The sequence below is a fragment of the Caretta caretta genome, chromosome 6 (assembly GCF_965140235.1).
Source record: "Caretta caretta isolate rCarCar2 chromosome 6, rCarCar1.hap1, whole genome shotgun sequence".
In the NCBI taxonomy this organism is placed as follows: Eukaryota; Metazoa; Chordata; order Testudines; family Cheloniidae; genus Caretta; species Caretta caretta.
The window spans coordinates 29,014,798-29,042,530 of NC_134211.1; the positions used below are offsets into that span (position 1 = coordinate 29,014,798).

General features: G+C 40.4%; 1 protein-coding gene across 10 annotated transcripts in view; it reads left to right on the top strand.

The window, feature by feature from the left end:
* Positions 1-27,733, top strand: part of PLEKHA7 (pleckstrin homology domain containing A7) — a 296,414-nt gene that overhangs the window by 178,419 nt on the left and 90,262 nt on the right. For all 10 annotated transcript variants that reach the window (XM_075129371.1, XM_075129373.1, XM_048853693.2 and 7 more), the window contains 4 exons: positions 11,705-11,816; positions 15,392-15,496; positions 17,353-17,425; positions 19,092-19,192. In XM_075129371.1, the coding sequence (XP_074985472.1) occupies positions 11,705-11,816; positions 15,392-15,496; positions 17,353-17,425; positions 19,092-19,192 (391 nt within the window). The remainder of the gene's footprint in view (positions 1-11,704; positions 11,817-15,391; positions 15,497-17,352; positions 17,426-19,091; positions 19,193-27,733) is intronic.

Below are 27,733 nucleotides of genomic sequence, written 5' to 3' on the forward strand. Positions count from 1 at the left end.
ACGTGTCTTTTATATCTTCTGCCACAGGGCCGGCTCTAGGCACCAGCTAAACAAGCAGGTACTTGGGGCGGCACATGTCTAGGGGCGGCATTCCGGCGCCAGCTATGCCACCCCTAGAAATGTGCCCCTGCTGCACCAGCTTGCCTCCGCCCACTCCCCTGAGTGCGCCGCCGCTGCTCTGCTTCACCCTCCCTCCCTCCCAGGCTTGCACTTGTTTCGCGAGGCAAGCCTGGGAGGGAGGGAGGGAGAAGCAGAGCAGCGGCGTGCTCGGGGGAGGCGGTGGTGGTGGAACGGAGGTGAGCTGGGGCGGGGAGCAGTTCCTCTACCCCCCCATTACTTCCTGCACTCTCCCCCCCTTGCTCACCTCCGCTCCTCCTGCTCCCCTGAACACCCTGCCTCTCCCTCGCCTGAGAGCCCACAGTCCCTGTATATGGAAAGTTACTGACAAAGATGGAGTCCGAGGTCACTTTCCACATCACATGCCCTTACATGTTTTGCTGAATCACTGGGGTGGCTATTGGCTCCTCGCTGTCTGAGGCGTCCTCAGGAACAGCTATATGGAGAGTTGATTCTTCCTGATGGCCCATCAAGCTTGAATAGTTCATTCACAATGGGCTGGCGAGACTGGATGTAAAGGACCTTATGAATGTCACCCCAAGAAGAAACATTTTTGAGATACAAATACAAAGCCAATATTAATAACTTCAGATATAATGATGATATATGGATTTAACCAGGATAAACATATTAGATTGTAACTTTTCTATTGACACCTTGATAGATTTTGTATCAAATTTAGTGCAGTTGTGCAACAGTGGTAGCAACAATGATGTAAATGGTCATCTTCAATCATACAGCATCACAGGTCAGATTCTGGATTTATATAATCTCCTCTGGAAGCTTGTACCATACCTAGATCCCCTTGACCAAGAGTGCTAAGTTTTACCTATGTCTCTTGTGCTTTGTCTTGTGCATTCTGATCTGCATTATCCCAGAGAAGTACAGTTGTCAAGGTGGTTCATAGATTGAAATTCGGTCTTTAATGTAGCTGGTGCTTGATCCATTAATTGCTTTGAAGATTAGGGCCAAAGCCTTAAACTGACATCAGAACTTGACTTGGAGCGGGTGGAGGGACTTGATCATGCGTCTGATAACCACACGGTGACCTTAACCATAGAGAAATCACATTCGGCTTCAAATACAGTCATGCATCTTCAAGATGACAAATGCATAGATTACTGTGGCCAGGTCCTCGTCTGGGAGGAAGGAACAAAGTATCCTAGCAATCAGAAAGGTGAAAGAAGGCGTTTTTGGAAACTAATCCAACCTGGTCATCCAAGTTTAGTGAGGAGTCAAATAGATCTATGAGGCTTTGTACCATATGACAAACAGGGAGTTGTATGTCTTCAGTGGAAGATTGAGATAATGTCTCAGCTAGTTTTTCAAAGCATTTTCCCTTTTTGAGCAGCATTGCTTTTGTTTTACCTGGATTCAGCTTGAATCAGCTACTGTTCACCCAAAAGTTGATTTCCTGTAGCGCTCACACTATCTTAAGGGGTTTAAAAAAACAAAAACAAAACTACACAGAAATAAAGATATAAATAAAACAGGTGCAGAGTGCCTGCTTAGCCTCATACTAAAATTACCTGTTCATCCTTTGACCCATTGTTATGCCTACCATTTCTTCCATTTCAGACATGTGGTTTGATATGGAGTCTGGAGTATTCTGAATCAGAGTGCCACAGATTATCCTTTGATGTGTCCCAGAACTCAGAGCGAGCACACAATTAGAGGTTTTGGTGGGTAGGATATATATGCAGCTAATATCTATAGATACTGTAGAGATGGTGTGCCAGACCCTCAATAAATACCCAAAAAATGTGCAGGAGCTTCCTCACTGATTTCTTCTGATTCTACCTTCTGCAGTCCATGGGGTCTGCTTGGCATATTTATACCTTCCCTGCCCCCTTTACTACCACTGTCTTTTGTACTCAGATTTCATTTTCTGGTGGAGTATTCATCTTCTTCTTGATTTCAATTAAAATGTTTGTCTGAAATGGAATATCAGCATTTGGTGGAACTTCAGATAAATACCTATTTGAATCAGAATTTCAGTACAGCTCTAGTGTGAACCAATCTCAAAAGCCTCCTATTTTGCTCTGAGTGTAGCTGAGAAAAAAGATTCCATAGAAGTGGCACTTGCTATAGAAATATTCTGTTTTTCACAGTATTCCCAGTACAATCCCAGGAATAAAACTCTGAAATTACATTTTTTGTATGGAGTTCATCTCTGAAACCGAGCATTGTGCTATTGAAGTTGGACCTTTTTAAAATATAAATTTGTCTTAAATATATTTAAGTACTACCTAAGACAAAAGTACAAGCAACCTAAAAGTTCTTACTTTACTTCACCTCAGAGATCCTTTTTATGTGTTTGCATAGTAAGTATGACTAAAGTTCATTAAAACACTCCTTTTAAATCCATGAATTTAAAATCAGGACTAAAAATGTATATTACTTAAAGCAGTCTAGATCTAAAAAAAGTTTTTGTTTTAAAACAGCTTTTATGGTGAAGCAGTGCTAAGAGCAAATATTCATAATTGTTTAAATATTTCATTTTATATTGCACTGATTTTCAAAAAGTTATTTTTACATGCATACTAATAAGAAGCAGGTGTTTTAACAGCTGCATATTTGAAACTGGATCTGTTGTGAACTACTGATATTTGTGTTTGTTAGATGTTTTTAAAAGTTTCCACTTCCACTAGTAGTACAGTTGCATATGAAATGATGATTTGAGGTATAGAATACTTCAATACAAAATACAAGCACATTTTTTGTGTTTTAATTAATCAAGCCTGAGTTTTATCATGCCTGTTTGCTCGTATTCTGTATAACCGCAGTTGATCAAGCCAATACACCACCCCTGGAGAGAGAGCCTTGTGCTTGTTTCATCCGTTGCATTTGGTTACTATGGCAGCAAAAAATGGCATGAAAACTCCTGGGATATAGAAACATAAACTTAGGCTATTTAGTTTTCTGCCCAAAAGAGTAGAAGGTTTAATTTTATTAAAAGGTAGACAGATTAATTTGAAACTGCTTTGTTTCAGTAACAGAAGGTTGTTTGTGGCTTTTATTTATACAGTTTTTTTTCTGTGGGTTAAATATTTGTAACTCTTTTAGGAAAACTGAATTAGCCATCTCATGGACATTAAAAATTCTGGCTGCTGGTGAAAATGCTGCAGTATCAGATTTTGTTGTTTTGTAAAAATAAGTGAGGTTTGCCAAGAAATTCTTTGTAACCAATTAAATGTTGTGCTCTCCATATAGATAGGAATGTAGTCTAGGTATGATGGGGAATGGCATAGTGAGTCAGGAGGTATTGTACCAAACTGCCTGCGTTCACAGGCTTTATATTGATTCACACAGGTCCAGAATGCCAACTGCAGCAAATGTCAGTTTTCCAAAAATGTGTGCCAAGTAAGGTGTAATCATTTGGATTAGCTAACCTTCCCCTGAGTCGGTGCCTGTGTGTGTGCTTTTATGATGGGAGAGAAAGAGAACTGAATAACGTGGCACTGTTACGGCAGCGCAGCTGTTGTTGAATAATAGATATCATTAAACTCCAATATACGTTTGTTTGAACTGATGATGCTGAATATGGATTATGGCTTTCTTTACTTATTTGTAAAAGTAACTGTTTTTAACTCTGTCAATGTTAATATGCTTGAGTGTTCCAGACAGTAAAATGGGATTGTCTCTGCATATATTTCCTTTTTATTTAAAATAGTAACTGGCTAAGGATGCCCTCTTCGTTAATTGACAATTAAGAGACTTGCATTTGAATGTTGTGGGTTGAATTGGGTTATGTTCTGGATTGATTTGGTTTTGATGAGCATATAAATTCATCCTTGAAATGCCAGGTAGAAACTGATAGGATTTATCCTTTCTTTTCGGTTGTTCTCATTAGCCCTTATATAGTTGCAGATAGTTTGGATCAACACACAGGTGGCTCACAAGCCATTATTGAGCTGGAGAGTTATACATTTGTTTAATATTAATCAACTGGCTATTTTTCAGAAAAGTTTCTGACAGGGACATAGAAAAATAGGTCTTAATTATTTTAAAGGAATTACTAAACTGACACAGGTACAGATTAAATATACCCTTTCTCTCATGTTGTACTGGATTGATACCACATCCTGCTATTTTTAAATAACTACCTAGGATGTCTTAACAGGTTTATGAATCATTGCCATGTAAACATTGGAAATAAAATGTTAATCATTCCAACACTGAGCTTTTCATTTTGTTTAGAGAGAGATTATGTGGTAATATAAACATCAAATGTCTCAATTTAGTAAGGTGTTGCCGTATTGCACAGTGAGCCTCTTTATACAATGCAGGAAGTGTAGTTTCTGGTAAATTGAGTGAAACTACTGACTCTACTCAGATTTATCAAATCAAGCATGTCTATCAAATGTCAGTATTAAAAGAAAGTTTGTCAGGTGTGCAGTGGTTTTTTTTGGTCAGGCAAATGTACTTTGAGCTAAATCTTCAAAAGGACTTAAGTGCCTAAGTCCAACGTTTTGATACCACTGGGATCCTGTGACCTCCCCCCCCCCCAGCTTCTGCCTAACTTTTTAGGCACCTAAATTTCTGCTGTTTAATGGCCTCATAACATGTAAGTTTCTCACTGCTGTCTCATCCTAGTCACCTGGACGTGTATCTCCCACCTAAACCCCAGCAGGATCCTCAAATGAGTCATTGCAGGACCTGATCAGGCAGGCATTCTCAAAAGCACATCTAAACTCACAAGAAGGACGTGATGGTAGGGGTGCCTGCTTTAAACTTTTAGCTCAGTGGTTAAAATGCTAACCGTGGATGTGAGGAGACCCCAGTTCAATTTCACATTTTGTCTGATGTTTAAAAGAGTCTCCCACTTCTCAGGAAAGTAGCCTAACTACTGAGTTATGGGATATATATGGGCTATGAGTAGGGGCGTCTCAGTCTCTCTTGTTGGCGTTGTTCCGCTGTGGTTACCCTAGTGGTAAAAGCACTCACCTGAGAATTGGGAGACCTAAGTTCAAATAATTTCTGCGCATTAGGCAGATGGGGGGAATTGAACCTGCATCTCCCACATCAACGGTTTGTGCTCTAAACTGACAGTCGATGGCTGGGGTGCTGGAGCCAAGAGTGGGGACCCTTGCTGGCCCATAGAGGGGGAGCCCTTGCTGGATGATAGAGTGGGACTACAGGTACAATTACCCTGTATTGTGACACATAATGCCTAATCTAAAGGTATTGTTACCATGGGAGAATGGGTCAATTAGTTTTGATTTTTAAATGTTAGATTTTGTCTGTGTGTGTGTGTGAGAGAGACAGAGAGAGCGCATGTACAACTGGCCAACCATTATGGGAGGCAAGTATCATAGGCTAGGGAAGGCAGTGCCTTCCCAAACAGCCAGGCGTGGCTCCGCCCCCAAGCTGCTTCCTGCTCTTGCCCACGCTTCCCAGATCTCCTGTGCAGTGGTTGGGGCTGGGGACTGCATGCCGCCCGCCCAGAGGGAATCAAAGTTGTGCTGTTATTTTTTCCAAGCTTAATTTAAATTACATGTTCAGAAATAGTGTCTCTCTTTTAGGACTTCAAATCAACTGAGAAACTGTTGGACAGGTAATCGTTCAGGATGGAATAACTGGTGTCATTTAGGAAGAGCTGATGGTGCCTAACCTCTTGTCTTGAACAAACACCCTGTGGCAGACTGCTCTGATCGCAAACTGTTTTCCTCTGATTGTTTGCTGTTTTGTATGAGTGATAATGCTCAAAATGCTATTGTTCCCTGTTGTACTTAGTATTTGACTGAATATCTCTGGCAGCAATGTTTAGGGTGGCTAATTTGCTAAAATTTTTATGTAAATTTAAATGCACACATATTAAGATTAGAGTGGGAGAAATTCACAGATTGTCATTAACCTGTTTGCACTGTTAATCATTTTTGTTGTAACTGCGGTATGTTTACCAAGCAACTAGATGCCTGTGGCTGGCCTGTGCCCCCTGACTTGGGCATGGGCTGTGGGGCTGTTTCATTTCTGTGTAGACTTCCGGGCTTGGTCTGGAGCCTTCCTCTGGGATCCTGCAACGTGGGAGGGTCCCAGAGCTCAGGCTACAGCTCAAGCCCAGAAGTCTATACAACAGTGAAATAGCCCTGCAGCCCAAGCCCTGCAAGCCCAAGTTGGTTGGCGTGGACATCTAGTTGCTGTGTAGACATACCCTTAATTGCCATGTGTCTAACAAGTTACCTTTGTTATAGTTGAGCAAACTGCATTGTATTTGAATGTTTCAGACAATACCACTTGGCCTCTTTAAATCCTTGGAACAAGAATGGTCTTGTGTTTAAAGCACAGTTCTGAGAGCCAGAGCTGGGAATTGGAGCTGGCTGAAAAAGGGGAATCCCTCCGTGAACATGATCATGCTTTTGGGGAAAGTGTTGCCCTGTAGAGGGACAAATGTCACAAATGTGAAATTTTTCAGAGAAAGGGCTTTAAAAGGCGGAGGGGAGGAAGAAGGAAACAGATATTTTCAGCTTCCTAGCTGCCCTCAGGGAAGGCTCTTGTCAGTTTAACTTGTAAAACTGTCAATAGTCTTCCAGCCTGGCTGCCAGAGAGGCAGAGTACTCTGTGCCTCAGGTTCCTCATCTTGAAATAGAGAGAATTCTTATTTCATCAGTGGCGGTACTGGTGCTGTGGGCAAAATTAATTAATGCTACGATAGTGTATTGAGATCCTTTTTGGATCAAAGGGGGCTATGTAACTGTAAAATATATTATGAATATTGTTATTACGGCTGCCACCACTACTGCCATCTGGTATCTTCCTCACCCGGTATGCCATTACCAATACCAATGTGCTAAGTCTAGACCGACGACAAGTTAGCTCTTTGTTTCAAATATTTTTTGCCTATATATTACGAAATAAATGCAGAAGATTGCATGTTCTGGTAGTTTTGTGAATAGCTGAGGTCTGCTGCTTGAGAATTTACCACATGTGGTCTGTTACTACATTAAAAAACTTTTTAAAAAAAAAAGTTTGTTTCATTTAACTTTACTATGTTAACAAACAAGTTCTGTTTTGATCCTGGAACAAGATAATTGACTTCCTGCATCAATACAATTATTTGTTAGTGTTGGCATTCCTCTTGTCCTCCGGTGACCTAGACTTACTAATCCCACTTTCCTTCAAACCAAACAATAATTCTTTGTTGCTTCCTGTTTTGATGTCACCTCTCTCCCTCTTTCCAACTGAACAATCAACTCTCCTGTGGCATAAAAAACAGAACTAGCAAAAAAGTCTGGGGCTTTCATTAGCTTACCAGACCTACAAAAAAGTTTAAATGACACTGACATATAAATCTCTTCTTTCCCTACTCACCTACATCTGTATAACTAATATACTACAGGGCATAAAGTGGATTTTGAAAGCTTACAGTACAGTACAATAGCTAATCATTACTGGAACATTTTAGACAAACTCTTACTGATACAATAGGTACTCTATTTGTGAGGCACTTAATATAAAAACAATGTAAATATGTAAAAAGCACAAAACCATTTAAACAAAATTGATACAGACCCAGAAACTCAACTGAGGAAAATTGATGTATAACTAGAACAGAATGAGTTTAAAACAAATCTGTAAGATCATAAGAGTAGTTAAGAAAATTACCATGTTTTTATTTGATAATATTTATAACCAGTTAGCAAAAAAATCCCAATTTTTTGAAATATTATATGAAAATTTAAAACTGAAAACAGTTTGTTTTGAAGACTTGTTTAAATCTGTTCAGAATACCAGTTAAGCAGTATTCTGAAATTTTCCAACATAGAAAACTAAGGGCTCCATTCAGCAGAAATGTTAAGATTGTCCCCTCTGTTTTTTCAGGTCACTTTACAAGTGAAAATTACAATATGGCATAGCTTTCTTCTCTTTTGTTCTACAGAAAGATTAAGGGCTACTGAGAGAGACAAAGGAATGTAGAAATTTGTAATGCTTCCCTTCATTTAAGAGAAATCATTCACCCAAGGTTAAAATTTTCTCAAGAGCCTAAGTCACTTTTGAAAATGAGGGTTAAGCTTTACCTCTCTGTATATCACTTTCCTATCTCTGTTCCTTTACCTATTTAGATTGTAAACTCTTCGGGCTGACTTGTGTTTGTACAGTGCCCTGTGCAATGGGGCTCTGATATTGCTTGTGGTCTGTAGCTGCTGCCATAATACAAAAAATAATAATTTTTCTTCATTGCAAAATTATTACATTATATGATCCGGGCCACTGTTTATTTTACAGGCTTACTCCGTCCAAGGGCTGGAGTAACTGTAACATAGACCTTAAGGACAGTGATGAGCTGCCAAAATCTTAACAACCGGTTCCCTCCTCACCCCACGAGGGGGTTGTGGCCCACCCCTGCTCCCCGGGGACTCCTGTCCCATCCAACCCCCCGCTTTCCTTGACGCCCTGCCCCCTGGACCCTTGCCCCATCCACTCCCCTTCTCTGTCCCCTGACTGCCCTCAGAACTGGACAGGAGAGTCTTGTGGGCCACCGTAGTGGGTGCCCACCCCACCCCTAAGAGCCAGAGGGATCTGCCGGGGGTCGAGGTGGGGAGTCCCAGCGGTGCTTACCTGGGGCAGCTCCCAGGAAGCAATCGGCAGGTCCCTCTGGCTCCTAGGGGTGGGGGAGCGTAGCTAGGGGGAGAGCAGGGGGAGCAGCCACTCCCCCCCACAGATCACATCAAAAGTGGCGCCTTAGGCGCCGACTCCATGGGTGCTCCAGTCCTGGAGCACCCATGGGGAAAATTTGGTAGGTGCAGAGCATCCACCGGCAGCTCCCTGCCTGGCCCCGCACCCAGCCCCAGCTCACCTCTGCTCCGCACTGCCCCACTCTGCTTCTCGGCCCACCCTCCCGGCTTCCTGCGAATCAGCTGTTCACGCGGAAAGCCTGGGAGGGCTGAGAAGCAGGCAGTGGCTTCGCACTCAGGCCCAGGGTGGCAGAGGTGAGCTGGGGCAGAGAGCGGTTCCCCTGCGCCCCCACTCCCCCGGGTTACCTGCTGTGGCACGGGTGGGCCGCCTCGCATCTCCCTGCCCCAGCTCACCTCTGTTCCGCCTCCGCCTCCCTGGGCCTGAGTGCGAAGCCGCCACTTGCTTCTCAGCCCCCCCTGGTTTCCCGCGTGAACAGCTGATTCATGGGAAGCCTTGGGGGGGGGGGGCGGGAGAGAAGCAGAGTGGGGCGGCGTGTTCAGGGGAGGAGGCAGAGATGAGCTGGGGCCAGGTGCAGGGTGGGGAGCTGCTGGTGGGTGCTCTGCACCCATCAAATTTTCCCCATGGGTGCTCCAGTCCTGGAGCACCCACGGAGTCGGTGCCTAAGGCACCACTTTTGGTGGGTTGTTAAATTTAGAAGCCCTTTTAGAACCGGTTGTCCCTCATGTCCCTCCAGCTCACCACTGCTTAAGGGTGTAACCTTAGTGCATACATTAATATGAATATTTTCTTGCTTGGACCAGCTAGCGGTTATCTCTGGCTGCTCAGCCTCATGCTCATGCTGTTGTCAGGCTAAATGCTTGCAGTCAAAGTTGGTATTTTGGCTAGATTACAGGTACCAAGTAAAGATGAATTTAAAGGGGAAAGGCGATGTTGCATTTAGCCAATTAGTGGCAATAGAGTACAACCGCAGCTTAGTTAAATGGATGATACAAGCTGGGCATTTTCCTGAGAAAGAAATCCACCCAGCCAAAGGTGTATTGTGAATGCTGTTGGAATAAAAGAGTGTGTGAAGATTTATTCATGCCACAAGCAAAGGCAGAAAAGAGACATTGCACATGTTTGTGCATTTGAAATATCTTACTTTTTTTTACTGAAGGTAAAGCTCTGAAAATAGATCATTTGGCTTCTACATACAGAGTAAACTAAACCATTGGAGCAAATCAAGTAGAAGTAGCTGAGTGTGCTTATCTTGCTTGGTATATGGCTGCTGTGCATAGTAAGAAGTGTGCATTTCTTGTGAGGAATAATGGGCAATAGGTTTGGTGATAAATATCTGCAAGGAGTTCCTCCTCTAGGGTGTTGGCTTATTGTTTTGTCTTTAAGGGATATGCCCATTTCATTCAGTGATATGTTATAAATATGAACGATCTTCTCTCTCTGGGCAATGTGAAGGATCTGCCCCTTAATTTTATTAATCAGATTGGATGAATCTGTGTGGGCACAGGGCTCTGCCCTTGTGAAACAACTTGCAGCATCGGGGCCTATGAAAGCATAGCACTTAGACTTTCAGCTTTTTAATGAAGAACAGCTTGTATGACAATCGAGTCTGAAACAATGTGTTGCTGAGAAAATTCCACAGAATTTTAATATGCACCCTTTGAGGATAACTTTTAATTTTCCAGACTAAAATATATTTATCAAATATTTTGTTGATATTTTTCCTTCAACTTATCTGTTACTATCTGCATACTTTCTTTGAGTTCTCTTTTTCTCTCCAATTGAATAAAATTAGCTATTCCCCTCCTGCTTTAGCTTTTTCAGCTTGAGCATATGACCTATGCCATAGTAAATTGAAAAGAATCATACCTGTTGAGGCAGGTGGCATGGATTTCTTGTTGCTGATCACAGATACATTTTAGTGAACAAGAAGCTGTTTTCTCTTTTTAGATTGTCTTTCTATATGTTTGTGTAACACCTTTACGGTGAAATTCTCATCCTCAAATCAAGTATACCTTTTAGACTAATCTTCAGGTAGTCTAGTTGGTAGGACCAATATATAATGTAACTGTATGTAGCACAGGCATTCACTGAGCTGGACAGCATTGTGAAAGCGAAATATTTCTCACGTTAAAACATTGGAGAACAATGTAAGAAAAGTTTCAGAGTAGCAGCCGTGTTAGTCTGTATTCGCAAAAAGAAAAGGAGTACTTGTGGCACCTTAGAGACTAACATTTATTTGAGCGTAAGTTTTCGTGAGCTACAGCTCACTTCATCGGATGCATTCAGTGGAGAAAAATAATCGTTAGCTTTGACATAACACTTTTCACCAGCAAAGCAACCTTTCTAATTTGTTAGAAATGTCCCATGTCATTCACTATGTATGGTATCATTTTATGCTTCTTTTAGTATCATTGGATATTGAAGGACTAGATGATCTTGTTCTGCCATTTTCTAGTCTAGCACAGCAGGGATGATGCTTGACCACTTGCACCAGTAATTCTGTCTTTAGAAAATTAAAATAGAATTTCCTTTTAAACCATGATGATTCCATGTTTTCTAGTCTTGACCTGATTGTGTCTTTACTGTGTTTGTCTTTTTACCCTGGAAGGAATAGGTTACTTACTTACTTGGTTTGCCTGGAAGTGTATATGTAATATATATGTGGTTAATGGTTAGCTAATGATTATCGATGTATATTTCAGTTCCTTTTTACAGACATTAGAAAAATGTTACAATGTGTGGAATAGTGTATCATACTACTGTTACTTTTTTGTTACCAATAAAGAATTATGAACCCCTAAATACCATTGGCAATATCTTCTTAGAAAAGACCTAGTACCAAAATAACGGGTGTTCCAAGTGATCCTTTAAGTGTGAATATATATATAAAAAGCAAAAGCTGATTGTTTTAAATACTGTGTTTTAAAAATAATTTTTCTTTCTTTTCTAGGCAGAATTCACACATGTCCAAGCAACAAGTAAACCAAAGACCCTCAAGCATGGTCAGTGAAACATCCACTGCAGTAACTACATCCACTGTAGATACCAAACCTGGCTCCAAGGTAAGACAAAAGTCATATCATTTGGTCTGGTGGTAAAACCCTGGATCCCTTGAAGTCAAGGGGAATTTTGTTACTGAATTCAGTGAAGCCAGGATTTCACCCTGGAAGTCTAATAATGTGTTTCCAGGGAATTATGATATTAAACTATCTTCCACGCATGCAAAATTGAGGAGAAAAAACAAGAATAACTAAATAAGCTTTGGACAGCTCAGAAGCCCCCAAGTAGATGACAGTTTTAGGTGAGAATTTTGAAAATTATTGATGCGATGAAATGCAGAGTTTGAGAGGTTCCTAAGGAGTGGAAGTATGTGTAAGTAATACTAGTATTCCCACAGGTCATATGATTGTCCAAAGCACTTCAAAATCACCTGCAAAATAGTGGAAATTTTAACTTGGACTTCCACTTAATTTCCCTTTAGTTCTCATCACTTCCTCTTCCTTTATCTTAGGCACTTCTCCACTTTAGCCTCTTGTATCATTAGTGCTTGCACCACTACTACATTTGGAACATTTAGATAACAAAAATAATAGAAAAAATCAACAAGCAGAACTGGTACAGAATATGACAAAAATGATCATCTTTCTGAGGGCACAAAATATACCTGTGCTTTACTTAGTAAACCCAAACTTACTTTAGTTGCATCTCCAAGACTATAGTAAATTAAAAAATACAAGATGAGGGGAAAATGACCATAAGGAAGCAAAAATAATAGAAGAGCTAGCTAAGCAATATAAATGAAGCTTTAAATTTGTCTGTGGCCTTTTCACTTCTCAAACCTTCCCCATTGGAAAAGCAGAAAACCTGTTAAGTATCTAAGTCAGTGATACTTATACCTCTGTGGTTCAGGATCAATCTCTCTCTCTCTCTCTCTCTCTCTCTCTCTCTCTCTCTCTCTCACACACACACACACACACACACACACACACACACACACACACACACACACACACACACACACACACACACACACACACACACACACACACACCAAGTAGTAGTATTGTATTTATTTATTACAATTGGTTAATAACATAGTAAAAGCATCCTGACTGGTTAATAAGTAAATCGCAGTGTGTTTTACTATCATGTGCTGCAAAGAGCTGCAGGAGACACATAAGTCAAAGAAGAAAGGGTTTTGCCAAATTGATTGTAAAGAGTGCTTACTGAGTTACCCTCTTTGTTGATGTGGCATCAGCTAAAAACTTGAGTTCTGTTGTATTATTTTTCTTGGCTGATTACTGGGGAGGGGTAAGTCATGTAATGAAAAACCCAAAAACACTTTTTAGATCCAGAGTGTAATAATGCAATTACAGGTTACTAGACCAATGCACATGTTGTTATGTGTCAGTCACTAGTATTACATTTAAAGCCAAATGTGTTCACAATAAAAATATACTAATAGATTGATTTGTCACCTTAAAATGGTAAGTTTAAATGTCCACTTGAGGTACATGGTAAATTTTTTCAGTCACGCTTGCGAATACTTACATGTTTGTATTTATTTTATGCACTTCTTTATTACGATTTTTTAAAATGTCATTTAATTTTTTAAATTTTGCTTTTATTGATTTGGTAGAGACAATTAGGGACACTGCCAAAATTGACAGACTTAACAGTTTACCTCCTGTAAGTAACTTTGGTGTGTAGAACTCTGTTGTAGAGGTGGGAAGGAGACTTTACTCACCCCCCTTCTCCAGTTTGCCAGTAACTGATGTCCATCATCACCTTACAACATCCTTCAGTCCTTCTCTTGCCCTATGAGGAACTCTACTACAGTTCTGTCTGCATCCTAGTACAAGAGAGAGCCTGAGTGCTCTTGGAAGCCTACCAGGTGCAGCATTTCCCCCGATGCAGCAGCATGGGCTCTGGTACGGAGCTGGGTGAACTGGTTGGGTGGAATCTCTTCTGCTTCTTGTGCTCCTCCAATGAGATTTACTGAGGTCCTCTTTACTCTAAATCCTTTTTACCACACTTTTGCTTTGCCCCACAGAGATTCTTACTTATCATCAGGATCTTCTCCCTTGTGGAACCTTTTGCTTCCAATTATCTACGTGTCTTCAGGGTGCGGGGATGACGACACGACATCCAAGGTCTTAAAAGAAGCTCAGATCCACTCTTACTCAGAGCTAGACTTAATTATTCCATGCATTCCTAGCAGTTCAATCACTCCTGTTCCTCCACAGACTCAAAGTGGACATTTTTGGCTATCTCCCAAACAAACAAAGATTGTTTTCCTCCTTCCCAAGGATCACTTGGCCAGTATTAAGCAGCAGCGAGAATCTCTGGACAAACATTAGGGCATTTGAAATTAATGTAAAGATAAGACACTTAGTATCATATTATACTATCAGAAGAACATAAGAATGGCTATGCTGGATCAGAGCAATGATCCATCTAGCCCAGTATCCTGTCTTCCAGTGGTGACCGGTACCAGGTTCTTCAAAGGGAACGAAAAGAACAAGGCAATTATTGAGTGATCCATCCTCTGTCATCCAGCCCCAGCTTCTGGCAATCAGAGATTTAGGGACACCCAGAGCATGGGGTTGCATCCCTAACCATCTTGGCTAATAGAAGTTGATGGACCTATCCTCCATGAACTTATCTAATTCTTTTTTGAGCCCAGTTATATTTTTGGCCTCCATGTCCCCTTGCAATTAATTCTTCAGGTTGACTGTGTGTTGTTTGAAGAAGTATTTCCTTATGTTTGCAGGGAAAATACAACATAACCTGTCAAACATAACTTGCTGCCTACTAATTTCATTGGGTGATCTCTGGTTCATGTGTTGTGAAGGGATAAATAACAGTTCCTTATTCACTTTCTCCACACCATTCATGATGAGATATACCTCCATCCTCCTTAGTCGTCTGTTTTCTATGCTGAACAGTCCCAGTCTTTTTAATCTCTCCTCACATGGAAGCTGTTCCATACCCCTAATAGTTTTTGTTTCCCTTCTCTGTACTTTTTCCAATTCTAATGTATCTTTTTTTTAAGATGGGGTGATCAGAACTGCACTGCGTTCAAGGTACAAGGCGTACCATGGATTTATGGCATTGATGTTTTCTGTCTTATCTATCCTTTTCCTAATGGTTCCTAACATTGTTAGCGTTATTGGCTGCCACTACACATTGAGCAGATGTTTTTAGAAAACTGTCCACAATGACTCCAAGATCTTTCTTCAGTGGTAACAGCTAATTTAGACCCCACTGTTTTGCATGTATCATTGGGATTATGTTTTCCAATGTGCATTACTTCGCATTTATCAACACTGAATTTCACCTGCCATTTTGTTGCTCAGTCACCCAGTTTTTAAATTGGAAAAGTTGGACACCAACACTGTTATGATTCAGGTGGAATTGGAACAGCATTTGGTACTGATATGTTGATAATAGGAAGCTGACTTTCCTCAACTACTTAATTAAATACCAGTGCCAATATACGTGTGCCTTTGAAGAGTGCTAGAACTATTTCATTACTGTGTAACAAAATATGAAACGATGCCTCGGTTATTTGTAATCTGACTGATGTGACTTTAATACAGTATGTTTAGTACTATTGCAATGTGCTTCTTTTCAGGTTTTAAAATCTTGTAATAAAGTTCACAGCTTTGGAAAGAGGGACCAGTCTATCAAGAGGAACCCTAATGTTCCTGTTGTGGTGAGAGGCTGGCTACACAAACAGGTATGTGAGAGATTATTTGTTTCTCTTTGTATTGCAGAATGTGCAACAGAATATATCAGATATCTATGAAAGCTTTTTAGATAACAGTAAAAGAAATGAAAGGCCTGAATTTCAATTTTGTGGAAAACCTGAAGCTCCCATTGACTTCAGGAGAGAGTTGCTTGTGCTCAGCACCTCTAAAAGTCAGGCCCTTAGGCTTTCCATAGAGATTTGATTTGGACATGGAAAAAATGAGAGAAACGCTATAGTATTTGTTTAAATGTGGAAGCCACAACTTTATTTTAAACTGCTACCTAACTCTGGTAACCACTGCACATACCCAACAGGATTATTCCAGTGTGGATCTCAACTGGCACCGGTGACCCTACAGTATATAAATCTGAGAGTGATTATGAAAGACTGCCAATGGATTCTGACTCAAAGCCAGAGTCCTGACTCCTTCCCATCCTCCACTGTAGAGGTAGGAGGGATAAGATAAGGGGAGCCACAAGCTGAGCAAGAAAGAAGCCAGCCCTCTCATCATGTATTACCATACCAGGACTATTGCTTGAGCAGCCCACTCTAGGTTACAGGACTTTAGTCAGATCCTTTTTAACCCACCAATCACACTGGAATCTGCCAGTATTGCAACAGTTGTAACCTAAATGCCCCAGAACCAGACCTCCTGAATGTCATAGTGAGTGAAAAAAAATCCACACAATGCAGTTTGCCAGTTCTGACATATGAAAAAATTCCCTTCCAGACCCTATACTGCTGATCAGCCTAGCCCCCACATCACTGGAGATCTATCAGTTAGATTAAAAGGTGGTGAGGATGGGAGCCATGATGGCTAACCTCTCTAGGCAATAAACTGTATCAACCCACATTCCTCACATTCCACTACCAGCAAAGGGGAGCTAGTCTCCTGGCCCCGGAAGCACCCCTAATGCCCAGTGGCAGCTGCAGTGGGCGGGACAGGCCCAATAGTCTAGATCATAAAGGCCTTTTCCTTTTGTTCCAGTATGGAACTGACAGTTTTGTTCTTTTTAATTTATAAAATCTTATCTTAAATCAACAATCCAGACATGGTTAAGAGGTGTCTATTCATCCTAAAATGTATTGACAATGTTCAAAACTGCTTTCTTTCCTAAAATATGAATTGTTTCATACAAAAAATTAAATTGTAATTGCTTTTCAAATCTCTGTGTTTTAGTTGATAATATATATTCTGTTGAAAATCCTGTCAACTGTTTAAGGCCTCATAGGCTCTAGTGTATTCAAAATAGATTTTTTTAAGTTACCTTGAAGGTTAGTGACAGAATCGTCTAGGAAGTGTGTCTTAGCCTTTTTGTATTTTCTATGAAATTTGTCTCTTGATTTATTTACAGTTTTTTTTATGCTTTTCTGTGCTGTTCCATTAAGTTTTCCCTGTTCACTCTGCTTATATGCTGATCCTCATCTTTGTCAAGAAGCAATTCTTGGAATGAGTATCACTTCCTGATACACAATTAATTATCCTAATTGCCTGATAGATCTGTGAGGAAAATACATGGTAGCTACCCATACTGCGCAATCCATGTACACTTTAGATTTGAGATTAGTTAGAGAATAAAAATAGTTTTTTTGAAAATTGTCCTGGATCACATAGGGAAGATTTGTCCTGTAACTGGATGTTATCCTTGATGATTCTATCATTGCATAATGTTTCTCCAAGCAAATTTAAAATATTCATTTTTGTAATCATTAATATTGTATTTTGGGACAACTGTGGTAATCTGTTAATTAGTAGAGCGCCGTAGGAATTAGATGATAAAACAAACACTATATGAGCTTTTATTTGAACTGAAAAAATTATATTAAATTCCTTGCTTTTGCAGGATAGCTCTGGAATGAGATTATGGAAAAGACGATGGTTTCTGCTGTCTGATTATTGTTTGTTTTACTACAAAGGTGGGTAGACAATGTAGTGGTTTTGAAAGTTTTCATGAAATTGAGGCCATTGTGAAAAATATTCTAATTTGTTCTTCAGAACTTCTCTTTAGAGCTGGAAAAACTGTTAGACTTTTTCACCACTGTTTACCCCTCAAACAATTGTTTAACATTACATTGTGACTCAAACCCTCATTAGAAAGCAACATTTTTGTTTGCTTGCTTGAATTGGTTTCTCACACTTATTGGAATAAAGTTATGGTTAAGACATGGGTAGTCCAGAGACATGTGTTTCGAGCAGTGGTATAGACGATAGATGCTGCTGCTTTGTATTTTTATAGCACTTTACATGTTCAAAGCACATTACCAACTTTAATAAAGATTAACACCCTGGTGATATAGGAAGGTAAGTATTTGTACAGCTGGAAAAACAATGAGATTGTGACTTGCCAAAAGCCACACAATCAATGGCAAAGTCTGTATTAGAACCCATGATTCCTGACTCTTGCTCCAGTTTTTAACCTCTAGGTTTTTTGTATGATCTTTGGTAAGTCACACAGCTTCTCCATATGCCTTGGTTTGTTCCTGAATCGAATGGGGATAATACTTCCCTAACTCACATGGATGTTGACATTAAGTACATTGTTTGTAAAGTGCTTTGAAATATTTGGAAGGCTTTATAGAAGTGCCAAGTATTATTTATTCATATTTATGGCTATTCCTCTATGTAGTGCCAGTAATAATGAATGTTCATTAACTATAGTAATTATTTGGATAGACGTAAGAATCACTGACTGAAATTGTTTTAGATGATCATAATGGTCTATTTTGACCTTAAAAATAAAAATAAAAATCTAAGAATGTTTACTATATATTGATCTGAGTACATTGCACACATGAGTGAGTAAAAAGGCAGGAAGGAAGAAGAAACAGGACAACGTGGGTTGCCAATCCCCATGCATGGGGCCTTACTGGGAATGGATCCAAGGGGGAGTCTAAGTGGAGACAGTGCTGCCTATCAGTAGGCCCTTGTTGCCTCAGTCGTTTTTAAAAGAAAGCTGAGCAAGGACTATCTCTTTGCTTTGTCCCTCTTTAATTCATTGTCACCTTGGTGGCCTTCTTTTCCACTTTCCCATGTTTCTGCCGTTTGGTCACTAAAGGGACATCAGTGGGAGCTTTGTTCTGGAATTGTATTCTTCTGACTAAATAAAAATAAGGGGGAAAGTTTGGTTGGCTGGAAGAGTTCTGGTAGCATTACTTCATATAATAAGCACTTGTTTTTATCACTTGTTGGTACTGTTATTGGTATATGTTAGGGCAGCGATTCTCAACCTTTCCCAACTGCTTCAGGAGTCTGAAGCCCAAGCCCCACCAACCGGTGCTCAAGCCTGAGCCTGAGCCCACCACCTGCAACTGAAGCATATTGTTTAGCTTTGCGGGGCCCTGAGCAATTTCCTTGCTTGCCACTTCCTAATGCTGGCCCTGCCCTTGTGACCCTCCTGGGGTGTCGTGTGCCCCAGGTTGAGAAACACTGATCTAGATGAGTTGATGTACGCTGTGGAAGACCTCTGCATAACGCCAGGGGTATTTGTACACCTGGTTGAGAACCACTGTGTTAGGGAATATGTTTTTTTACACCTGATGAAGAAGTGCCCTGAATCATTTTGATTTTTCTTTCATTCAATAGACAGCAGAGAAGAAACTGTTTTGGGTAGCATACCATTGCCTAGTTATGTAATATCTCCCGTTGGACCTGAAGATCGCATAAACCGCAAGTATTCCTTTAAGGTACAAGTAAATAAATTACAAAGCTTATGATTTATATTCAGCAGTAAATACACTAGATGTTTAAAATGTTTATTTGCATAAGAGAAGACATTGTTTAGAGGAAACAATAACAATATCTCCATTTTAAAATAATTGTAAAAATGAATGTTTCATTTTTACATCGTATCTACTTCATACATATTTACAATGTAACACAGTTCTTTCTTGGATCTAATAGTTTTATCATAGTTCATTTTTCTGCTATGCTATAAGTTTCCCTGTTGCTTTAGTATGTGCCTGTGGTTAATGATCTTCTGTCCGTAAAATATCAGAAAATAAAACTGACAAACCTTATCATTTCTCTTATAAATAGAGAGAAATATTGACTTTTTCCCTCATAGACTGCTTTGCTTCACTGTGTATGGGGATGACTTTTTTTTTCTTTTTCTTCTTTGCAACAAAACCATCACTAAGTTTTGACAAGGAGAGGAAATGACAGTGCCATGACTTTAGTTGCTTTGTAATATAATGCATTGTGGCAATTAAACTTCTCATTTATTTTCTCTGCAAAAAATGGATAATTAGTATGGCCTCTATAATAGTTCAAAAGAATTAATTTCCTCCTTTTATCTCTTAACTCACGTTGTAATTTCTGCATCTTGGAGAATAAGAACAGCCACCTTCAACTACTAAATAGAGTCTTGAAGCTATAGTTGTTTAAGGTTCTACTTAGAACAACATTTTAATTTTGCCTTCCATGTAGTTTAAGTACATCTATTGTTTTGATAAGGAGTGTTCTTTGTTAAAATTCTATGTTGAATGATTTATGGTTTGCTCTAGCTATTTATTGCTCTTTGAAAATGCAACAAAAGAAAATAAACCTATTCTTGGTAATGGAAAAGCCTGCTTCCAGCTCACTACATGTCTGAGCACATGCATTAAGGCAAATTATAGAGGCTTCAATGCAGGTTATATTTTTAAAATATACAGATATTTGGAACAGAACATGACACATTGAATCCATCAAAGTAAATTACAAGCATTAATCATGCACAGTTTCATCAAGTGGTATGCAAATGATGTTCTAGAAAGAAACTTTCTTCCATCTTTTTGCCTTATGAGAATTACAGAAAGACTTAGCTTTTTAAATCTGCCCACCCAGAGCTTTTTCTTTCTTCTTGATTTGTGAGTTTTAGCAATTCAGACTGCCTGTTGCTGATTTCAGGTTTATTTTCTCTGGAAAATGGATTGAAATTGATTTGTTTAAATAAATGAATATTTCTTCTTCAAGTAGTGTCCCTACAGGAGTTCCACTTCAGGTGCACATGTGCCTTTGATTGGCAATTTTCAGTAGCAATGCCTGTTAGAAGCTCATGTGCCCTCTACCAAGGATATATAGAGCTGCAAAGGCAAACAGCTTTCAGCTTTGCCTCGACTTCTTAGTTGAGCTTGTTTAGTTCTTTTGATAATTGTACTACTTTAGTTATAATTTGGGGGTTCCTGTTCTGAGAGCTTTGCTTTTGGAGACATCATCAACTTGGCATGTTGCTGTCCCTGGAATTAAAGCACTGCCTTACCTGCTGGGAAGCTGTCCCGGTCAGCAACAGACATTGTGTGTATCCTTTGTTTGGGAAACACCTGCATCCCAGCTAAATTCAGTTCAGTTCAGCTTTTAAAGGCAGATCTTGTAAAAAATGGGAGATTAAACTTTGGCTCCTCGTGTTGGAGCACTCCCTCCTCCGATCTGCCTCAGATACAGGCCCAGATACCCTCCCAAGACATGAGCCTCAGAGTGAGCACCATGCTCTGTTGACCTTAGTACCTAGGTCTTTGCAGGATAAGAGAACAGAGGGTGCCATTAGAGCTCCTAGGAGGAGTAGTTCTGGATCTCCTTATAGTACCTCTAGTATCTAAACAGGTGACCCAGACTGCAACATTGATACCTCTAAACAGGTACGGCTAGACAGATACTACCACCAACACTCTCAGTATTGACATTGGTTACTGTGGAGCCCCATCTAATCCAGATGCAAATTTACGCACAAGAAGTTCAGATTCTATAAGGACTTGTTAGTGTCTGATGAGCCAGAGTCTGCACTATGAATGGGTATCTCATAGAAGTCAGTATTGAGATTTTCAGGGTCTCTGAGGCCTTACCATTTTCTAGTAGCCCTGGTTCTCTTGTACCATTCCATCAACCAGACAATGGTCTGCTCCTCCTCTGTACTATACTGTGGACTCTTTAGATTCCCATATCGCTGTACAGGGATCTCCCACTTACCACCATAGAGACATCTTTCCAGGCACCTTACCTGAGAAAAAGCCCAAAGGGCAAGAGAATCTCATGCCCCTTCTTATGAGTCTGAGCAGCACTGGATGCATCCTCCTCTACCTTATGGTCCTCCTCAGTGGCCATATTGGGTCTCATGGGCAGCCTTCCATCAGCAATATTGAGGGATCCTAGCTACTCCTGTGGGGAATATTATGAAAGGCAATCATTCCTTCATCTCTCCCACTAAAACAATCACAACTTCTTGAGGAGCTTTTTAAAGAGCAAGAGATTAGAGTGGATAAGGATGTGACACCACAAACTAATATCTCTTCATCTTCTCCAGATGTAGCTGTGCTGCCTCCTACACTCTCTTATGCCAAAGATTTTAAACAGTTTTAGGAGCTGATTAAATGGATTGCTGCCTTGCTTCGGATCCCATTGAACAAGGTCTAAGAGTCACAACATAAGCTCTTGTATATACTCCACATGACAACTTCTGACTGAATAGTTCCGCCAGTAAATGAGGCTCTACTGGATCCTGTCAAAATGATCTGGTAGACTTGAGCAAGTCGATTAAAAACACTTTGTTCTGCCAAAGAATTCTGAGTTTTTATTTTCACACCCTTTTCCTAATTCTTTGGTTGTGTGGAAGCTGTTAATGAGCGTTGTAAACAGCACCATACTGAGTCTATGCCATACAGTCACACCAGAAGCATCTTGATCTCTTTGGGCTTAAAAACTACTCTTCCTCAACGCTGTGGTTTAGAATAGCAAATTATTAGGCTCTGATGGCAAAGTGTAACCAGACCAATTACAGCAAATTAAACACTTTTATTGATCATCTTCCCCCAGATCATCGGGAACAGTTTCAGGCCATCAAAACTGAGGGTTAGCTCTTAATGAGGACCTCACTGCAAACTTCCCTAGATGCAGCCAGCAGTGCAGCTTGTTCTTTCTCTACTGCTGTTGTTATGCATTAAGCATCTTGGCTGCATCTATCAGCATGTCTTAGGGAGATCTAAATATCATAGAAAACCTTCCTTTTCACACTGAGACTTTTCAGTGAGTCCACCAAAGAATCGTGCACACCTTAAAGGACTCAAGGGCCACTCTCTGTCAACTCCTGCAAATGAAAGACAATGTAGTTGATCACAAATGGAACAGAGATCCATCTGGTCCAATTTTCTGGCTTTCATAGACCAGCTGATCCACCTAAGAAAAGACAGATATCAGAAGGACTGCTTGCTGTGACCCCTACCGCCACCCAACCCTTATTATCACTGAAGTGTCAATTTGATTATCTGGTTGAAGGTCAAGAACCCTTCCTACCTTGGGAATCTTCAGCAACATCACACTACCCATCTTCCTCCCCTGGGTGATCATCTCTCCCATTTTTGACCTGCATGGAAGTAAAGTTAGAACTATGGCCCTGCATCTCTCCCCCTTGAGAGCTAACAATTAACTTCCACCGCCAACATTGACCCTGGGGGCATGCCATCTCTAGCCCTCTTCTCAATCAAACCAGATGATGTTAGCACAGGTGTGGTGAGCCTGAGAAGGAGCCAGAATGTACTAATGTACATTGCCAAGATCCACAGTAATACATCAGCTGCCTCCCACCCACTGGCAGCTCTGCTGATCAGCACCTCCTGATCAGCTGTTTCATGGTGTGCAGGAGGCGGGGGGAGGGGCAGCTAGAGGTTGAGCACCCCCCAGCACATTGGAAAGTTGGCGCCTGTAACTCCAGCCCTGGAGTTGGTGCCTATACAAGGAGCTGCATGTGGCTCTGGAGCCACAGGTTGATCACTTCCATGTTAGCACAAACATTTTAGCTGTCTTGAGCCAGTGGGGGTAATCTTCACTAACCAGGCCCCAACCTGCTGAACTGGAAGCCACTGCTAACTCGACCACACATTTACATTAAAGAAAGGCAGATACTAACTCAGTAATTCCATTTTATACCATCCTTGTACCTGGGGTGAAATTAGGGTTCTCTCGTAGCCTCTGATTTCTTTGTTCAAAGAACCTGAATATGGTATAAAAAAGCATGTCATCTGCCTTCTTTGCTGCGTCAAGGAACTTGCGGGCAGAAACACTGTCATGTCTTCCAACACCCGTGATGAATCGCAAGGCAGCCAGCACCTGGTGCTTGGACAATAGAACCTCTACTATTTCATCATTTGCTGTAGAAAGTCTCTGCAAAGCCAAGTAACAAGGCAAAATTAAAGCCATAAAGTGCTTATGGAGCGGTGGGTGAAATTCTGTGGCCTGCGTTGTGCAGGAGGTCAGACTAGTTGATCATAATGGCCCCTTCTGACCTAAATATCTATGAATCTATGAATTATATTAATACTGTAATACAGCCTTATTTACAGTCACCTCTCCTGTATACTAACTGTCTGATCAGGTACAATACCATGGGGTTTTAGTTCTGGGGGAGAGATAGCTCAGTGGTTTGAGCTTTGGCCTGCTAAACCCAGGATTGAGAGTTCAGTCCTTGAGGGGGCCATTTAGGGATGTGGGGCAAAAATTAAGGATTGGTCCTGCTTTGAGCAGGGGGTTGGACTAGATGATCTCCTGAGGTCCCTTCCAACTCTGATATTCTATGAAATATTCTATGAAATATTACAAATTATAACATTGGGTAACTCCATCCATTTCTCCTCCATCCTGCCATCCCACCCCGCTTTCCTTGTCCCTCCTCAGGGATTCTTGTCACAAACATTTGATTAGACAGGCTGTCCCTTCTATATGTAGGAGCCATAGAACCATTTCCAGTTCACCACGGAGGAAAGGGATTTTATCCCAAGTGTTTTCTGGTTCCATAAAAGAAGAGGGCATGGTGACCAAATCCAGTGCACTTTCTAGAAACATTTAGTGTATTTTTGCAAATTTGTAAAAATAAATAAATATGGAGAGCTGAGACCTTGTCTACACTACAGGTTACTTCAGTGTAACCCCTGAGCGATGTAAGTTAAGAGCCTAAGAGCCAGTGTAGACAGCACTATGTTGGCAGGAGAGCTTCCCCCACCGACATAGTTACCGCCTCTCATGGAGGCGGGAGTTATTAAACCGATGGGAGAGCTTTCTCCCATTGACTTAGAGTATTTCCACCCCAAGCAACTACAGTGGCACAGCTGCAAGTGCTGTAGTGTAGATGTAGCTTCAGACACCATGTAACAAGAAAAATTACAAAGGAACTTTTGTAAAAGAATCTTCACTCCAACATTTAACAGGTATGATTCAGTAAGCCTTTTCCCTAGGAAGAAGCAAATACTGAAAAAGAGGTTAAAATGGAGGTCCAAGCTTCTACATCTCCTGAAGTATAAAATAAGAAACAGTTGCAAAGGGAATATCTTATTAAGGATAGTTGTGCAAGCTAAAACATACCTTTTTAGTGAAAAAATGCTGCTTGGAAACTTTTTCATTTTTATGATAAAGTTATAAGATTGTAAACCAATGTAAAACTATTACAAAAGGGAAAAAAAAGAATTTAGATGGGTTTCAAGAGCCAGACATCGTCTCCAGTATGCAAGTTCTGGTGCTGCTATTGACACCTACATTTGTTAACCTTGTGCTTTTACCTAGGGAGGATCAACAAATTTGAATCACTCCTCACTAGTTCTGCAGTTTGCCATGTTTATGTTTACTGTTAAATAACAATTTCAGAAACAATTAAGTTCTGTCAAAATTCCTTCTCAAATGATTTAGAGTATCCTAACTGGGCTTCAGTTAGTCTCTGACTATCAGCATAATATAGTCATAGACTCAGCCATGCAGGAAGAAGAGGAGAGAAAGAATGTGGTTTAATTAGTCACTTAACGTATCTGGGAATACCCAGCAATAAATCATAAGTTCAGGTCATTGTTCTTTCCTTAATTGTTTACACTTATCTGGAACCCAGTTTGGTCCCACTCCGTTGCTGGGACCCACCACTCTCTCCTCAAATGAGGGTTGAGAGGGGCTGGAAAATGGGGCAGGTAGTCTTCCCACTGTACTGGACATTAGGAGCTCGAACTCTTCTTTTTCCAGCTTCCTTAGGAGATGCCATCCCTTAAATCCCCTTCCAATTTCTGTTTCTCAGGGAACCATATCCCCTCTGTAATGAATACCTGTACTGGACACCTGCCACCTACTAAGTTTGCCACATCTTGACCTATCCTCCTCATGTACTTTGCCCTGACTCGCTGTGAGGAAAGCAAAAAACAAAAAACAAAAAAAACCCACCATGCCTCAGCCAATCTGGTTGGGAAGCAAAAATTCCTTCCAAGGAACTAGCACAATGTCTACAGCAGATGATGATAAAGCCCAGTCCTGTTCTGATCTCATGGGTGGGAAGTTGGGTGCTACTGATTGGTGATTGATGAAAGTTCCTTCCCAAATGTACGGAGTATAAATACTTCCTTCTCCTCTGGTGCACATGGTAGGTAAGTGCTGCCACATTGTCCATCCACTTCCTGTTCCCCCTCCCCCCACCTCCTGGCTCTGCTAAAGTCAGTCCATCCCCTTTCCTCCTCCCTTGTAACCCAATTGCAGTGGGAACCTTAAAAGGAGCTCTATCCCCTTTTTCTTGCTGGATGGACAAAGACCCACCACATTCAGTTACGGTGAGGACATTTGGTTAAAATCACTTTAAGCCATTATACTAAGACTTTTAGTAATGATCTCTTCACCAAACAATGTCATGTAGGATTTTATTGCAAAGCCAGTGTTATGCTATTACTGGAGAACTCATAAAATAAATCATGCGTACATAGACTGCCTTGTATTATTTGTAAAAGATCATTTGTTTGGCTGGAATAGACTCTACTTAAGCTTTTATCTGATGTTTGAATGCAGGTTTAAAGCCAGGACCTGTGGCTTTCTTACCTCAGAACAAAGTTTATAGCAGGGGCAAGAATAGATTTCCTAGGATTTCTATAGTAGTGATAACGTGAGACTGTCTCAAATTCCACACCTACAGCATCACGTGTCAGCTTGTAGAAGTTCAAGAGCACTGCCTTACCAGAATTCCATCACTCACTAGCCATTACATTTATCTAATCTGTTCAGTACCCTTAAATATACAGAGCATGGGTGAACATTATATGTCATAACTAAATGCTGCTAGAAATAGAAAACACAACAAGATTAATCCCAAAATAAAGCTAGGACTTTTTCACACTGAAGTCCTGAACAAGTGGAAAATGTATCCTGTCATATTTTAAACATGGTCTGTCTTCTATTTAGATTAGTGCAAAATGCCAATTACAGTATAAGTATGAGTTTAATTATTGGCCAGCTTCCATTTTAAACATTTATTTTCTGATAGATGTATTTAGTTTGTTGAGCTGGTCTTAGTATTAAACAGTTTAAAACACAGAGTATTAAAATCATACTAAAAGCTGGAGAGTTCTCCCTGAGAAAAGATTACTTTTGATTGTTAGTGTGTGTGAAAAGTATTTTCATAGGGAATGTTTTTTAAGTTTATCCAAATATAATAGTAAAAAAATAGTTTAGGAATATTCCTCCATTATACTAGATTGAGAAAGTGGAGAGCTTTCCATCATTTCTTTGGCACAATTCTAAGGAACAATTCATTGCAAGCAATTATACAAGCGTAGGTTCTGATCCTGCAGAATCATGTCCATGATTTGTTGCTTTAAGTCCAATATGGTGAAGATGAATAAGATGGAGTAGTAATAAAACTTCAGTAAGAGATCACAAATGACATCAGCCCTACCAAGACACTCTACTTTTACATTGACACTACAATGTATAACTTTTATGATATGGAGTTATCTCTTGGCGCTTGAAACCAAGAAACGAGTGAAATCCCAATTTTTGCCTATAAAACAGAGGCCATTGCAACACTGTTTCTGGGTATTTTAATGTCCTTTATTAGCGGAAATCAGGATTTACTATGTGGAGCTGCTCTTCATTGCTGAGACCTGTTGGGATCTGGGCTTCCATCTTTGTCAGTTGCTCATAGTATCTCACTACTTCCTGAAGTTGGTGTTGACATACTTCACTCTTTATATATAAATCCAATAGCCAGATTTAAGGCACATATGCTACCAGGGAGCTTTCCCTTTAGGCTCTCTGGTAGCTTATGTACCTTAAATCTGTCTAATGGATTTATTGCCATTATGTAAACTGAGGAAATGCCGTGCTCTGTATACCTGAAAGGGACTGTTTCAGACTTTAGAATGGAGGAAGAGGAGGGAGAAAATAGTGGTCTCAGCTTCTAGATTTCCTGAAGAGTTGTTATATCTAATTCCTCTTCCCTCTCCACATAATGTTGATAATTT